This window comes from Nyctereutes procyonoides, unplaced genomic scaffold (genome assembly GCF_905146905.1).
Source record: "Nyctereutes procyonoides isolate TBG_1078 unplaced genomic scaffold, NYPRO_anot_genome, whole genome shotgun sequence".
NCBI lineage: Eukaryota > Metazoa > Chordata > Mammalia > Carnivora > Canidae > Nyctereutes > Nyctereutes procyonoides.
The window spans coordinates 37,477,556-37,495,183 of record NW_026575134.1 but is presented as its reverse complement, the minus strand read 5'-3'; the positions used below and the strand labels follow the sequence as shown (position 1 = coordinate 37,495,183).

General features: G+C 38.7%; 1 protein-coding gene across 5 annotated transcripts in view; it reads right to left on the bottom strand.

Annotated features, from left to right (window-relative positions):
• Positions 1 to 17,628, bottom strand: part of GLYAT (glycine-N-acyltransferase) — a 30,666-nt gene that overhangs the window by 1,880 nt on the left and 11,158 nt on the right. For all 5 annotated transcript variants that reach the window (XM_055300742.1, XM_055300741.1, XM_055300743.1 and 2 more), the window contains 3 exons: positions 16,042 to 16,136; positions 11,846 to 11,953; positions 2,069 to 2,195 (listed from right to left, as the gene is read on the bottom strand). In XM_055300742.1, coding sequence (XP_055156717.1) covers positions 2,069 to 2,195; positions 11,846 to 11,953; positions 16,042 to 16,116 — 310 coding nt within the window. In that variant the 5' untranslated portion in view covers positions 16,117 to 16,136. The remainder of the gene's footprint in view (positions 1 to 2,068; positions 2,196 to 11,845; positions 11,954 to 16,041; positions 16,137 to 17,628) is intronic.

Below are 17,628 nucleotides of genomic sequence, written 5' to 3'. Positions count from 1 at the left end.
GGTTCGTCTTCCTCTAATTTTTTCCCACTCAGCTTCCCTCCTTTCCTTTATAATCCCTTTCACTATTCCTTATATCGTACATATGAGTGAGACCATAGGATGATTGTCCTTCTCTGATTGACTTATTTCACTCAGCATAATACCCTGCAGTTCTATCCACGTAGAAGCCCTTCCTGATGGCTGAGTAATATTCCATCGTATACATATAGATCACATCTTCTTTATCCATTCATCTGTCGAAGGACATTATGGGTCCTTCCATAGTTTGGCTATTGTGGACATTGGTGCTATGAACATTGGGGTATAGGTGTCCCAGCATTTCACAACATCAGTATCTCTGGGGTAAATCCCCAGTAGTGCAATTGCTGGGTCGTAGGATAGATCTATTTTTAATTTCTTAAGGAACCTCCACACTGTTTTCCAGAGTGGCTGCACCAGTTCACATTCCCACTGGCAGTGCAAGAGGGTTCCCCTTTCTCCACATCCTATACAACATTTGTTGCTTCCTGTCTTGTTAATTTTCCCCATTCTCACTGGTATGAGGTGGGATCTCATTGTGGTTTTGATTTGTATTTCCCTGATGGCAAGTGATGTGGAGCATTTTTCATGTGCTTGTTGGTCACATTTATGTCTTCTTTGGAAAAATGTCTGTTCATGTCTTCTGTCCATTTCATGACTGGATTGTTTGTTTCTTGGGTGTTGAGTTTGATAAACGCGAGACAGTGATTTAAGTACATTCTATAGAGGAGCTCTACGGTGGAGTAAGAAGTTTCTGGAATTTAGAGAGAACCTAGGTTCTGGGCTCAGTGCTGCTGTGTAATCAGAGTCACGTAGTCAGGATTTGTGCAATTTTCCATGTTTTACATGAACGAAAATGAGCCCAGAAATTCATGAAGCCATTAGTGGCAAAACAAGACTGGAACCAAGTTTTCTGGGCTTCATAATAATGTAGTTTTGATAGCGAAAGGAGAGGAGGTTTTTTTTTTTAAAGTAATAGCCCCCCCCCAAAATAGTAGCCAATATCCATTGTGTGCTTAGCATGTCCTCAGTGTAGTAGATTGTTGCAGTGATGACCTACATTCATCCGCATCTCCTTGTACCCATTTCCTGGAGTAGTCCTCTCCTGCACTGCATCTAACCTTGACCATATGATTTGCTTTTGCCAGTGGGAAAGAATAAATTTGATGCATGGAAAAATTTAAAAGTGCTTGAACACTGGGGCTTCCCCTCTCCTTATGATCTCAATGAACTTGAAACCAATACATATGAATAGGCCAAGGCTAGCCTGCTGAGGTCATGTGCTCCTGACGTGCCATCAACATAGCAGCCAACACTGACACCTAGAACTATCATTCAGACATGTGACTGAGGCCATGCTGCAGCAGTTGGCCCATAGTCCACCCACCAACTGCCTGCAATTGCATGAGTAAACCCAAGTGAGACCAGCAGAACTGCCTTGCAGAGCCCAGCCCAAACTGTTGATCCACAGAATTATGAAGTTTGCTATGTAGCAAAAGTTAACTGACCCATCCAGGTATTGTAGTAAGAAATTCCTAATCAAGGCTTCATTTAATCTTTTCGATGCCCCTGTGTTCGAGGACCTATTACTATCTTCATTTTTGTGTATGAAAGTCATGGTCTCAGAGAGCGTAAGTTATGTGGCTAGAATCACATACCAAGTAACAGGAAGATGCCATCCTAGGGAGTATGACTCTAGGTGACATGTCCATAACCATGACAATTGTCCTTCATGATCTGGGATGTGCTTTATGGCACAAGTTGTCATTCTTACTCCAGGAATGGAAGGCCCTAGGGGAACTCTGCTTTGGTACCCAGTCACTTGAAGGGATCCTGGATATGTCTGCAAAATATGCCATGAATCCTTGGCTATCAAGAAATTATATTATAGTTCCCATTCTTTGCAAGCTTTAAGGGTATTTTTTTTCTTCTTTTATGGATGAGTTAAAAATTTGGCAGCAGGCTGAGGCTCTGAGCTAACGGGGTAAGAGATATAGGGAAAATTGTCCAGGACAGAGAAGTGAGTCTAGACACATCCCATTTCTCTTACTTTGGATCTGCAAATGCTGTTTCCAGTTGATGACTTCTGGTGAGCCAAGGAATTCCTGACAGTTCTTGAGGTCCTTGGAGTAGATTTGGTAGGTATTGGTGTAGTGATCAAAATCATCTATCATCTCCTATTGTCATTGGGAAAAGGGGAAAAACAAATTCTTTATATTTCATGATTGCAATACTTTTTTCTAAATTCCACTGTATTCTGAGTTTTTTAAAATTGAAGTAAAGGGATCCCTGGGTGGCACAGCGGTTTGGTGCCTGCCTTTGGCCCAGGGCGCGATCCTGGAGACCCAGGATCGAATCCCACGTCGGGCTCCCGGTGCATGGAGCCTGCTTGTGTCTCTGCCTCTCTCTCTCTCTCTCTCTCTCTCTCTGTGTGTGTGTGTGACTGTCATAAATAAATAAATAAATAAATAAATAAATAAATAAATAAATAAATAAATAATTTAAAAAAAATTAAAAAAATAAAATTGAAGTAAAGCTGACATACAATGCTACATTAGTTTCAAGTGCACAACATAATGATTCAACAAGCCTATGCTTTATGCTATACTCACAAGTATAGCTACTGTCTCTCACCATACAATGCTTTTACGCCACCACTGACTATTCCCTACCCTATACTTTTTATCCCCATGACTTATTCATGCCCTAACAGGAAGCTTGTAACTCCCACTCCCCTTTACTCATTTTACCCATCCCTCTACCCTCTTCCCCTCTGGCAACCATCAGTTTGTTCTCTGTCTTTATGGATCTGTTTCTGATTTTTTTTGTTTCTCGTTTGTTTTTTAGATTCCAGATATGAGGCAAATCATATGGTATTTGTCTTTCTCTGTCTGACTTAATTTCACTGAGTATTATACCCTCTAGGTCCATCCATGTTATCACAAATGGCAAGATCTCATTTTTTCTGGCTAATACTCCACACTTAGTAAATCTTTTTAAAATTTATTCTTCTCTTGATGGACACTTGGGTTGCTTCCATATCTTGGCTATTATAAATTCTGCTGCTATAAACATAGGAGTGGATATATCTTTTCAAATTTATGTTTTCATTTTCTTTGGGTAAATATCTAGTAGTGCAATTATTGGATCATATGGTATTTCTATTTTTAGTTATTTGAGGAATGTCCTTACTGTTTTCCACAGTGGCTGCACAAATGTACATTCCCACCAACAGTGCATGAAGGTCCTTTTTCTCTACATCCTCACCAACACTTGTTATTTCTTGTTTTTCATGTAGCCGTTTCTACAGCTATAAGGTGATATCTCATTGTGGTTTTGATTTGTGTTTGCCTGAAAATGAGTGATACTGAGTATCTTTTCATGTGTCTGTAGGTCATGCATATGTCTTCTTTGGATAAATATCTATTCAGGTCCTCTGCCAATTTTTAAATTGGGTTGTTTTTTGGTGTTGAGTCATGTAAGTTCTTTATGTATTTTGGATATTAATCCTTTATGGTGAAAAACCGAGAACCTTTCCTCTAAGGTCAGGAAGAAGACAAGGATGTCCACTCTTGCCAATTTCTTTTCTAAAGATTTACTTATTTATTTCAGAGAGAGAGAGAAAGAGCAAGAGGGGCAGAGGGAGAGGGAGGGAGAATCTCAAGCAGACTCTGCACTGAGGGCTGAGCCAGACACAGGGCTGGATCCTATGACAATGGAATCACAACCTGAGCTGAAACCAAAAATTAGACACTTAATGGACTGTGCCACCACAACCCAGGAACCCCCATTCTTGCCACTTTTATGCAACATAGTACTAGAAATCCTAAACACAGCAATCCAACAAGAAAAGGAAATAAACTGTATCCAAATTCATAAAGAAGTTAAATTGCCACTGTTTGCAGATGACATGATACTATAGAAAACCCTATACTTCACTCAAAAACTTTTAAAAGTAAAAAATGAATTAATTATAGTTGCAGAATACAAAATTAATACACAGAAATTGGTTGTGTTTCTATACACTTATAATGAAGTAATAGAAAAATTAAGAAAATTCCATTTACAATTGCATTTGCAAGAATATGATACCTAGACATAAACTTAACCTAGGAAACTGTGGAAGACCTGTACTCTGAAAACTACAAAACACTGATTAAAGAAATTGAAGATGACACAAGCAAAGGATAGGAGACTCCATGCTCATGCAATGGAAGAATTAATACTGTCAATGTCCATTCTACCCAAAGCACAGATTTCCATACTACAGATCCCAAAGTACAGATTCAGTGCAATCTCAATCAAAATATCAACAGAATTTTTCACAGAACTAGAACAAATAACACTAAAATTTGTATGGACCCACAAAGACACCCCAGATAACAAAAGCAATCTTGAGAAAGAAAAATAAGGATGGAGGGATCCCTGGGTGGCGCAGCGGTTTGGCGCCTGCCTTTGGCCCAGGGCGTGATCCTGGAGACCTGGGATCGAATCCCACGTCGGGCTCCCGGTGCATGGAGCCTGCTTCTCCCTCTGCCTGTGTCTCTGCCTCTCTCTCTCTCTCTCTCTCTCTCTCTCTCTGTGTGTGTGTGTGACTATCATAAATAATAAATAAAAGAAAAAAATTAAAAAGAAAAATAAGGATGGAGATATCACAATTCCAGATTTCAGAATATATTAGAAAGCTTTCATAATCAAACAATATGGTATTGGCACAAAAATAAATACACAGATGAATGAAACAGGGTAGAGAACCAGAAATAAATTCCTGCTTATACTACCTATTATTCTATGACATACAAAGCAGGAAAGAATATCGAGTGGAAAAAAGTCTCGTCAATAAATGATGTCGGGAAAACTGGAGAGCTACATGGAAAAGAATGAAACCAGACCACTTTCTTACACTACATACAAAATACACTCAAAGGGCAGCCCGGGTGGCTCAGCGGTTTAGTGCCGCCTTCAGTCCAGGGCATGATCCTGGAGACCTGGGATCAAGTCCCACGTTGGGCTTCCTGCATGGAGCCTGTTTCTCCCTCTGCCTGTGTCTCTGCCTCTCTGTCTCTCTCTCTGTCTCTCTCTCTCTCTCTCTCTCTGTCTCTCTCTCTGTCTCTCATGAATAAATAAATAAAATATTTAATAAAAAAAACAAAAAAAACCCAAAATACACTCAAAATGTACTAAGGACCAAAATGTGAGATACATTGTGATATTTTTAAGTAATAAACTGTTGGTATTTTTTATTGGTGCATTCCAGTTATTCCTAAATCATTTAAATAATGAGATCAAGAGAAGAGAGTCGAGTATTCAATTATGATGGCAATTGCATAACGGTACTACTATCTACCCACATACTGCATTAACATTTCAAATCAAAAAGGAATTATTGGAAAGCATTCTTCTATACTTCTGTTATTCTCAATAGGAAGAAGAGAAAAACAAATAATAAGGAAAAGCATCTATTGCAAGAATGAATTCTACTGCAGTTCAAATACTTGCAGAACACACATCTATGAATGTCCCAGCATTAAATCTGGTTATAACTAATTCTGGATTAAAATCTCCATCTATACTTAATGAAACCAAAGAAGATGAAAAATTAGAAATCCTTTCTAAAACATTATATGGTCTCATTCATTTGGGGAATATAAAAATTAGTGAAAGGGAGTAAAGGGAAAGGAGAGAAAATGAGTGAAAATATCAGTGAGGGTGACAAAACATGAGAGACACCTAACTCTGGGAAATGAACAAGGGGTGGTGGAAGGGGAGGTGGGCGAGGGTTTGGGGTGACTGAGTGATGGGCACTGAGGGGGCCACTTGGCAGGATGAGCACTGAGTTTTATGCTATATGTTGGCAAATTGAACTCCAATAAAAAAAATTTAAAAAATAAAACAATGCTAGAATTCAACAAAGTGTAGTTCCAAAAAGAAAGAAACCACTTATTTAGGAAGGTCCTCTCAAATGATTAAATAACAGATGAGAATATTATTGTTTTAAATTTGCTTTCTATTTTTTATTTTTTAATTATTATTAAATTTTTTTAACTTAAATTCAATTTGGTTAACATGTAGTGTATTATTAGTTTCAGAGGTAGAATTTATTGATTCATCAGTTGCATATAACACCCAGTGCTCATTACATCAAGTTCCCTCCTTAATGCCCATCACCCAGTTACCTGTCCCCCCACTCATTTCCCCTCCAGCAACCCTCAGTTTGTTTCCTAGAGTTGAGTCTCTTATGATTTGCCCACTCTTTGTTTATTAAGATTTATTTATTTATTCATGAGAGACACAGGCAGAAGGAGAAGCAGGCTCCCTGCAGGGAGCCTGATAAAGGACTCCATCCGGATCACGCCCTGAGCTGAAGGCAGGTGTTCAACAACTGAGCCACCCAGGCATTTGCCACCCCCACCCCCGCTCTTTGTTTTTATCTTATTTTTTCTTTCCATTCTCCTATGCTCATCTTTTTCATTTCTTAAATTACACATATGAGTGAAGTCACATGGTATTTGTCTTTCTCTGACTGAAATATTTCTTTGACTTTCTCTTACTTAATATAGGACCTTCTAGCTCTATCTACATCATTGCAAATGGCAAGATTTCATTTTTTGATGGCTGAGTAATATATATGTATATATATACCACATTATATATATATATATATATATATATATATATATATATATATATATACCACATCTTCTTTACCCATTCATGTCAATGGACGTTTGGCTCCTTCCACAGTTTGGCTATTGTGGACATTGCTGCTATAAACATTGGGGTGCATGTGCCCCATCAAATCATTATGTTTGTATCCTTTGAATAAATACCTAGTAGTGCAATTGCTGAGTCATAAGGTAGCTCTATTTGTAACTTTTTGAGGACCCTCCATACTGTTTTCCAGAGTGGCTGCACCAGCTTGCATTCCCAAAAGTCTATGAGGGTTCCCCTTTCTCTGCATTCTCACCAACATCTGTCATTTCCTGAGTTGTTAATTTTAGCCATTCTGACCAATGTGAGGTGGTATCTTATTGTGGTTTTGATTTGTATTTCCCTGATGCTGAGTGATATTGAGAATTTTTTCATGTGTCTGTTGGCCATTTGTATGTCTTCTTTGGAGAAATGTCTGTTCATGTCTTCCGCCCATTTCTTAACTGGATTCTTTGGGTTTGGGTGTTGAGTTTAATAAATTCTTTATAGATTTTGGATACTACCCCTTTATCTGATGTGTCATTTGCAAATATCTCCTCCCATTCTGTAGGTTGCCTTTTAGTTTTGTTGATTGTTTCCTTTGCTGTGCAGAAGATTTTTATCCTGATGAAGTCCTGATAGTTCATTTTTGCTTTTGTTACCTGGGCCTTTGGAGTTGTGTCTAGAAAGAACTTCCTGCAGCTTGGGTCAAAGAGGTTGCTGCCTATGTTCTCCTCTAGAATTTTGATGTATTCCTGTCTCACAATTAGGTCTTTCATCCATTTTGAATTTATTTTTGTATATGGTATAAGAAAGTGGTCCAGTTTCATTCTTCTGCATGTGGCTACCAAATTGTCCCAACACCATTTTTTAAAGAGACCATCTTTCTTTCATCAGATATTGTTTCCTGCTTTGCTGAAGATGAGTTGACCACTGAGTTATATCCATTTCTGGGTTCCTCTGTTGCATTGAAATATGTCTCTGTTTTTGTGCCAGCGTCAAACTGTCTTGATGATTACAGCTAAGTAATAGAGCCTGAAGTCCAGAATTGTGATGCCACCAGTTTTCTTTTTCTTTTTCAACATTCCTTTGGCTATTGGAGGTCTTTTCTGGTTCCATACAAATTTTGATTATTTATTCCAGGAGTCTTTGTTTTTTATTGGTGTTTTTTTAATCCATTATGATACCCTATGTCTTTTCATTGGAGCATTTAGTTCACTCATATTAAGAATAATTATTCAAAGATATGAATTTTGTGACCTTGTATTACCTATAAAGTCTCTGTTCCTTTCTAGTCTTTGTTACTTTTGGTCTCTCCGTGCTCAAAGGGTTCACTGAAATATTCCTTGAGGGATGGGTTAGTGTTTACAAATTCCCTTAGTTTTTGTTTGTCTTGAAAACTCTTTCTCTCTCCTTCTATTCTGAATGGCAGCCTTGCTGGATGAAATTTTCTTGGCTGCATATTTTTCCTATTTACATGTTGACTACATCATGCCAGTCCGCTCTGGCCAGCCAAGTCTCTGTGGACAGGTCGGCTGCCAGCCTTATGTGCTTACGCTTGTAGCTTAAGGGCCTTTTGTCCTGATCGGCTTTCAGGATTTTCTCTTTATTTTTGTAATTTGCAAGTTTCACTATAATATGTCAAGATGTTGACGTATGTTTGTTGATTTTTGAGAGGAGTTCTCTGTGCTTCTTAGACTTGAATGCCTGTTTCCTTTCCCAGATTAGGAAAATTCTCAACTGTAATTTGTTCAAATAAAACTTCTGCCCCTTTTCCCCACTCTTCTTCTTCTGAGATTCTTATATTATGGATTTTTATTTTACTGTATGGAATTGCTGAGTTCCCTAAGTCTACCTTCATGATCTTACAATTTTCTTTCCCTACTTCCCCCTCTTTTCAGCTTTCTTATTTTCCATCATTTCATCTTCTTTATCACTGATTCTTTCTTCTGCTTCATTTGTAATCATTTTTGTGGCCTCCACTTGGGACTGCATCTCAGTAATAGCAGTTTTAATTTTGGCCCGACTAGATTTTAGTTCTTTTATCTCTATAGTAAGGGATTCTCTAGTGTCTTCTATGCTTTTTTCAAGTCCAGCTAGTGTCTTTATAATTATACTTTTAAATTCTAGTTAATGGGTGCCTGGATGGCTCAGGGGTTGAGCATTTGCCTTTGGCTTAGGGCATGATCCCGGATTTCTGGGATCGAGTCCTGCCTCAAGCTCCTTGCACGGAGCCTGCTTCTCCTCCCTCTGCCTGTGTCTCTGCCTCTTTTTCTGCATCTCTCATGAATAAATAAAAAAATCTTTTAAAAAGTTCTAGTTCAGATATCTTACTTATATTTTGTATTGATTAAACTGCTGGCTGTATTAATTACCTCCTGTTCTTTCTTTTTTGAGTTGGATTTTTCTGTCTTATCATTTTGTCCAGAAAAAAAAAGAAAGAAAACAACAACAACAACAAAACCCCTAGATCTTCTGTGTGTTTTGGTCCTCTTGTTCAAAGAAACTAGATACCAAAAGAAAGAAGAAAGAAAGAAAGAAAGAAAGAAAGAAAGAAAGAAAGAAAGAAAGAAAGAAAGAAAGAAATATAATACAATTCAATGAAAGAAAAAAATGAAAAAAATACATATAATGTATATATAAAAATTAAAAAAGAATTGAGAAATAAGAAAATAACTGGAAAAATAATGCTAAAAGACTAAAGACTAAAAATACAAAGAATGCTATATACTGGTTTCCCAAAGAGCTGAAGCTTTGCAGCCCTCTATCAGTGAACTGATCAGTGAACATGGTGCAAGTGAGTTGTATGTGCTGGTCCCCTGGGGGAGGCACCTGTTGTGCTGATTCTGAGGTGGACTTGTCCCAGCAGAAATATACCTCCAGTGCGCAGAGGCAGGGTTCGATGTAGGCAGCTCCAGACTCCACTAACTGGCACTGTTTTACTCCCTGAAGGCTTTCAGCACGGGCAGGGTTGGGATGAAAATGGTGGCAACCTCCTCTCTAGCCCTGCAACTGAAAATTCTCATCCCCCACTCTTCAATGAGCCCTTAGAGAAATGTGATCAATCACTCTTGTCTCCCTGGTTCCTGTCAAAACTCTGTGTTCACCCTATATATGTCAAAGCATTTTTATGTTAGGTTTCTGTCAGAACTCTATGTTCACCCTGCATATGTCCAAGCATTTTTATCTTAGGCAACAGAACTGAGATAAAATTGTGGAGTTTCAAAACTCCAAAATTATAAGGACTCCCATGGTAGGGACCCATGCTGTCCTCCCAGGGAGGGTCTCAACCCACTCTGCCTTTTGCTGGACCCCTTCCCAAGAAGGGGAAGGGACCATGCAGTGGTTCACCATTTATAGCAACACAGAGCAGAAAGCCAGCATCTAGATTCTCTGTTCTCAGCTGCCTTTCCTGTCCCTACACCTGTGAACTATGCCACACTTAGGCACCATCCTTTCTTTTTTGACCCAGGAGACTAAAAGTTACAGTTCTGTACTCCATGGCTTATACTACTTTGTGGTAGTCTCCTTAAGCAGGATCCCTCCCTGACTCCGTATCCTCACCTATATCACCCCAGGTTTAAGTGTCTGTACCTCTTATCTTCCAAACAGCAATTGCTTTTCTACTTGTGGACTTGCAGCATTTGTTTTTTTCAGATCTCTGACTGGTTTCTTAGGTGTTCAGAATGATTTGATCACTATCTAGTTGTATTCGAGGGACAAGACAAACTTAGGGTCCTCTTATTCCTCCGTCTTCTTAACTCCTTACAATAGATAAGATTATGAGGAGGAAGGAGGGACAGGAAAATATTACCACAATTCAGTGCAGAATTAGAAAGCTTCTTTAAAAAATAATTGGATATTCATTTGGGGAATATAAATAATAGTGAAAGGGAATAGAAGGGAAAGGAGAAGAAATGGGTAGGAAATATCAGAAAGGGAGACAGAACATAAAGACTCCTAACTCTGGGAAATGAACTAGGGGTGGTGGAAGGGGAGGAGGGCAGGGGGTGGGAGTGAATGGGTGACAGGCACTGAGGGGGGGCACTTGACGGGATGAACACTGGGTGTTATCCTGTATGTTGGCAAATTGAACACCAATAAAAAATAAATTTATTATTAAAAAAAAAATAAAAAATAATTGGAAAATGTTGCCCCAAAATACACTGACAGTTCAGCAAGGATACCCACTGACACACTGTTCCTTACGATCACATATAACATAAAAGATCAAATAATTTCATTTCAGTTCAGTTTTTATTACTAATACAAATTTCTTTACATATTGTTTAATTTCGTGGTCTCAAATAACTTTATTTCTATGAAAGATATAATATTTGTATTTTTATAAATTTATAATTTTACTGAGTGTTTAAAAGTAAGCTTAGGAATTTTTATCTGAAATGTATTAACTGTTTAGTTTCACTAGTTTTTACATGTTTTCCCAAAATGTGGGCACTTGAGTGGCACAGTTGGTTATGTGTCCAACTCTTGGTTTTAACTCAGGTCATGATCTCAGGGTTGTGAGATGCAGCCCCGCATCAGGCTCCATGCTCAGTGTGGAGTCTGCTTGGGATTCTCTCCATCTCGTTCTGCTCCTCCTCCCACTTAAGCTTTCTCTCTCTTTCTCTCTCTAAAATAAAAATAAATAAATCTTTAAATGATTCCCCCAAATGCATATGGAGATTATACTTTTATAAATTTACTTTTTATAATTGTCCTAGCTCATCGTGCTGTCTCACACCTTCCTATCTTTGCCCTTGGTTTTTTTCTCTGATGGAATGGCCTCTTTTTTGTCAGCTTAATAATATTTACAAAACCTGTACAAAATCCAGCGCAGATGAGATCTCTCATCAGGAAGTGTCTCTGACCTTATCTGGTAACCTCCATCTCTAACCTCCATAGTTGAATCGACTTTCACCTGGGCTATTTCTGTATTGTACATCTGTTTCTGCACACTTCACACTGTGTTGTTTTATTTGCTAATTTTTTTCTTTCAGCTTCTTGAGGAGAGGACTTGTTCACTATAACACAATTCATTTCTATATCCCCTGGGGCTGCCACACTGCTAGGCACATGGCAGGCGCACAGCAAACATGAACATAGAAACATACTCATTCCACATTTGACACCTTACCTCCTCCTGAGGGCGGATAACCACTGTTGTAAAATCAGGCCACTTGTCCACTAGAGCCTTTAGTTTGAATGGGTTTCCTTGGTTCATGTGGAAGACGGTCCCATAAACCTGCAGCAGCCCAGTAAGGGAGAGAGGGTCAGTTTGTTATGAAGGATAGTTAAGTGCCTTGTTTGATCAGGACAAGGATTATTTCTATGAAATTATGGAATTTGGTGTTGGAATAGGGTCAAATAGGGCATCTAGGTGAAACAATCTCCATGTACTACTTTTTTTTTAACCTCAGATGAGACGATCTCTTTCTCCCCATCCAATATGAATCACACATGCGTAGAGTGAAATGTTTGGACAGATTGCATTTGATGATTTTAAGAATAACACTTTTCATTTTAGGATTTAAAATGATCTCTTCCAAGACTTTCTTCTATTCATACACACAGAGATACACAATTTTACAAAAATAAAATGATCTGATACATGGTGTTTTTCCCCACTGAATATATTGTGGGCATAATTCTATGTTCATAAACAGAAAAATTTTCAATTATTTTATAATGGGTGCATAGGATTCCATTGTATGGATATATCAGTTTGATTTATTTGCTGATGGTCACTTTAGCCATTCCCAACTTTTCATTTTGACAAATAATTCTTCATGGAACATGCCTGCACAGAAACCTTTGCATGGGCAACTGATATTTTCTTAGAATATCCAGAAGAGTAGTTGCTGGTTCAAGGGTTATGCAACATGTTTAAAACTCCTTAACATAAGTGACCAGATTATTCTCTGGAAAGATTAAATTAACTTCCACCAACAAGCAGAGACTACAACATAGTGCTCAAGAGAATGGGTTGGGAGATTCTGAGACTTGGAGTCCCTGGTGGATTCTCACCCTCATTGTGTTGTTGAGAGAGGAGGGGGAGCGAATGAATGAGACCTAGCCTGGGCATTGCATTTTTGTGGCATGGGGATGGGGGAGTGTAGCAGTGGATACCAGCATGGGCCTTGTGGCACATGTAAACATGAAGCCTCTGCAGATAACAGCATGGAAACATGCCAATGACCCAAGGTCAAAAAGATGGTTAGAGAGGACATGATGGTTAATCTCTTACCTGGCAAGTGTTCTTTTCGAGAGAACAATTTAAACATTAATATGCAGTCTCAGCCAACTTTAGAAGAAACATGCCAATGACCCAAGGTCAAAAGGATGATATATACTTGAATAATTTCCACCATGGATAGATGATGGGCAAAGACTATACCAGGATCTTTCTCCCTGATCTCCATCCCACATAAATAATTGTTAGATCAGGGAGAAAGAGAAGGGGGAAAAACCTCAGTTGAGAGTGCCTATGTGGCTAAGTCAGTTAAGTGTCCAACTCTTGGTTTCAGCTCAGGTCATAAGATCAATCTCTGCATTGGACTCTGCACTCAGCGGGGTGTCTGTTTCTTTCCATCACCCTCTCCCTCTGGTCCTGTCCCTGCTTTGCACATGTACATGCTTTCTCTCTAAAATAAACAAATAAATCTTTTAAAAAAATTCTCAGTTGACTGAGTTTATCTAAATTTATTTTGTTTTCAACCACGAGGGAAGTCTTGATATAGAAGTTCAGTATAGTTTGGCAAAATACAAATGTTACCTTTTTACACATTTGCATTTGGGGCCTGTAAAATTGATTTACACTACAATATTATCCATTATGAGATCTGAAAACATGTAGAACTGTTATTCTTTGTTATTTCCATGGCCTAATTAATTAAATTTTTTTTCTTTTTTCATGTTGAACTCAGAACATACCTAGGCAACTACTGTAAGTTGACTCAACTGGAGTTGACACAAGCACTAAAATGTATTTAATATCTAACACTTAGAGAAATGGCTAGACTTTTTCTCAACAGAGACTCAAGTAAGTTTTGAATTTTAGGCTATACATCCATTAAAAGTACCCAGCATACAAATATTCTAGATTTCAATTAGGGGAAAATGTGTATCTTTAATATGCAACCAAAGAAGGAGAATGCTAATTGTTCATGAAAATTGAGGCACTTATCCTACCACAGAGATATTCCAAGAAAGGACACTTGGGGATATGCTAATAATTTTCTCAAAATATTTGGGGTCCAGTTAACATAAGGGGTAAAGGGAAATTTAAATGACAAAATTCTACACAAAAGCACGAAGGAAAACTTGTGCCCTGAAGAACTTACAAAATAGCTACTTACCATAAAAATATCTTAGTTAACTGTTCACAGAGCATCTAACTGATGTTACCTCCTTCCCCAGAATTTATTGTCTTCCTGCAAGGTTGCCTGGATCTCAAGGATTACGAAATGAAAGGAGTTAAATATTAGGTTAATAGAGACTAATGTTAGTGAGAATCTACCAAAGTGCGTGACTTTAGTTTTGGATCACAGTTGACCCTTGAACAACATGGAGATTAGGAGCACTGATTCCTTACACAGAGGAAAATCTGTATGTTACTTTTGATTCCCCCCAAACTTAACCATGAATAGCCTACAATGACCAGAAGAAGCCTTACTGCTGATATAAACAGTTGATTAAGATGTACTTTGTATATTATATACTGTGTTGTTATTAGAATAAAATCTTATTAATAAAATTACAAGGAAGAGAAAATACATTTACAGTAGTGTACTGTAATTACTGAAAAAAATCCATGTATGAGTGAAACTACAGGGGCTCCCTGGGTGGCTCAGCTGTTTAGCCTGTCTTCCACTCAGGGTGTGATCCTGGAGTCCCGGGATCAAGTCCCGCATCAGGCTCCCTGCATGGAGCCTGCTTCTGCCTCTGCCTGTCTGTCTGTCTGTCTGTCTCTCTCTCTCTCTCTGTCTCTCATGAATAAATAAATAAAAATCTAAAAAACAAAAAGTGAACCTACATTGTTCAAGGGTAAGTTGTGGCTCAAAGTCATTTTTTTAGTAGTAATTAAAGAATAGGGCAGGTTGTTTCCTTAATCTGTTTCTAATAATTGAAAATTAAGCCATGTGATCACCAAATAAAATAATGCTAATATTTTTCTCCTTTATAGTCAAGAAGGGAGTAACAGACCTGTGAGGGAGTGCAGGAGGCAAATGCATTTAACTTATCTAAAATGTATGCATCTGGTGTACCTGGGTGGCTCAGTTGGTTAAGTGCTTCCAGCTCAGGTCATGATCTTGTGGTCCTGGGATTGAGCCCCATGTTGGGCTCCCTGCTCAGTGGGGAGACTGTTTCTCCCTCTCTCTCTGCCCTCCTCACCCCATCCTGCTCATGTGCTTGCTTTCTCCCTCTCTTTCAAATGAATCAATAAATAAATCTTTTAAAAATTAAAATAGAATGTATAAATCTTACACGAGTGCCTTATAAAACAGTAAAAATCTAATTTCTATGTCTGCAGAAGTGTTTTGTTTTTTTTTTTTTTCAGAAAAACATCTGTCTTCTAAACACACATACACACACACAAAGACACATGATTGTGTTTTGGTTCCACTGGAGGGGAACATAGCTCTTTGGTTGCTAAAGAAAAACACAGGCAAGTACCCAAACCTGTCATTAACATTGCTCTTGCACAGTTCTGGATGCAGGTATTTATGTGTATATCTTATTTAATCCTGAGATTTCTGACCAATTGTACTAAGTTAAGGGAGATACTGGGAGTCAGCCACAAAATAGCCTGATACACAGCAAGCTCAGAGACACTGGGAAGTTTAAGTCAAAATAGGAATTGACATCTTATGAATTTTAGAGAGGACATGATGGTTAATCTCTTACCTGGCAAGTATTCTTTTCGAGAGAACAATTTAAACAGTAATATGCAGTCTAAGCCAACTTTGGAAGAAAATTCTGGATAAAACTCCAATGTTATCACAGAGTATTTTTTTGGAAAGGACCAAGGGCACGCTTTTTGAATCACAGAGCACAGAGCAAAAGGCACTTAGGTCCCACACATAACCATGTTCATAACATAGCACCGAAGTTATTGTTTATGTGATATCAGGTAAATTACCTAACTGAACTCATCTTTTCATCAGTGACACAAGCATAGTAGTAAATATCTTGTAGAGAGGTCATGCAAACTCAGTGAGAGAAAACACCACTAGCACCTGCTACAGACCAAGTGCTAATAAGTGTTAGTCTCTTTCCTTATTTTATAGGAAGTTTCTATTCCTCACTCCTCCCAGAATTTTCCACTGTCACCTTTAAAGATTCAGGAAGGCTCTTCCTCAGGGATTTCTCCAGGGTCTGCAGCATCTGGGCACCTTGCAGTAGCATATTGTGGAAGATACTTTAGCCTAGAGGGAGAACCAAGAAACAGCCAGGAATGAGAAGAGGCTGAAGGAGAGTCTGAACACGAGTAGCAAGTTCTCTTCAGCGATGTGACCTTCGCTAACTCCAAGGAAGGACGCGACTGGTAGAAAGTGGGGGCTGGGGTGGGGGAGGCACTTTCTACATCTTTTCATTCATTTTCTTTTTTTTAATAAATGAATTTTTATTGGTGTTCAATTTACCAACATACAGAATAACACCCAGTGCTCATCCCGTCACGTGTCCCCCTCAGTGCCCGTCACCCATTCACCCCCACCCCCTGCCCTCCTCCCCCTCCACCACCCCTAGTTCGTTTCCCAGAGTTAGGAGTCCTTATGTTCTGTGTCCCTTTCTGATATTTCCCACACATTTCTTCTCCCTTCCCTTATATTCCCTTTCACTATTATTCATATTCCCCAAATGAATGAGAACATACACTGTTTGTCCTTCTCCAATTGACTTACTTCACTCAGCATAATACCCTCCAGTTCCATCCACGTTGAAGCAAATGGTGGGTATTTTCGTTTCTAATGGCTGAGGAATATTCCATTGTATACATAAACCACATCTTCTTTATCCATTCATCTTTCGATGGACACCGAGGCTCCTTCCACAGTTTGGCTATTGTGGACAAGGCTGCAAGAAACATCGGGGTGCAGGTGTCCTGGCGTTTCATTGCATCTGAATCTTTGGGGTAAATCCCTAACAGTGCAATTGCTGGGTCATAGGGCAGGTCTATTTTTAACTCTTTAAGGAACCTCCACACAGTTTTCCAGAGTGGCTGCACCAGTTCACATTCCCACCAACAGTGTAAGAGGGTTCCCTTTTCTCCGCATCCTCTCCAACATTTGTTGTTTCCTGCCTTGTTAATTTTCCCCATTCTCACTGGTGTGAGGTGGTATCTCATTGTGGTTTTGATTTGTATTTCCCTGATGGCAAGTGATGCAGAGCATTTTCTCATGTGCATGTTGGCCATGTCTATGGTCTTCTTCTGTGAGATTTCTCTTCATGTCCTTTGCCCATTTCATGATTGGATTGTTTGTTTCTTTGCTGTTGAGTTTAATAAGTTCTTTACAGATTTTGGAAACTAGCCCTTTATCTTATATGTTATTTGCAAAAATCTTCTCCCATTCTGTAGGTTGTCTTTTAGTTCTGTTGACTGTATCCTTTGCTGTGCAAAAGCTTCTTATCTTGATGAAGTCCCAATAGTTCATTTTTGCTTTTGTTTCTTTTGCTTTCGTGGATGTATCTTGCAAGAAGTTACTGTGGCCAAGTTCAAAAAGGGTGTTGCCTGTGTTCTCCTCTAGGATTTTGATGGAATCTTGTCTCACATTTAGATCTTTCATCCATTCTGAGTTTATCTTTGTGTATGGTGCAAGAGAGTGGTCTAGTTTCATTCTTCTGCATGTGGATGACCAATTTTCCCAGCACCATTTATTGAAGAGACTGTCTTTCTTCCAGTGGATAGTCTTTCCTCCT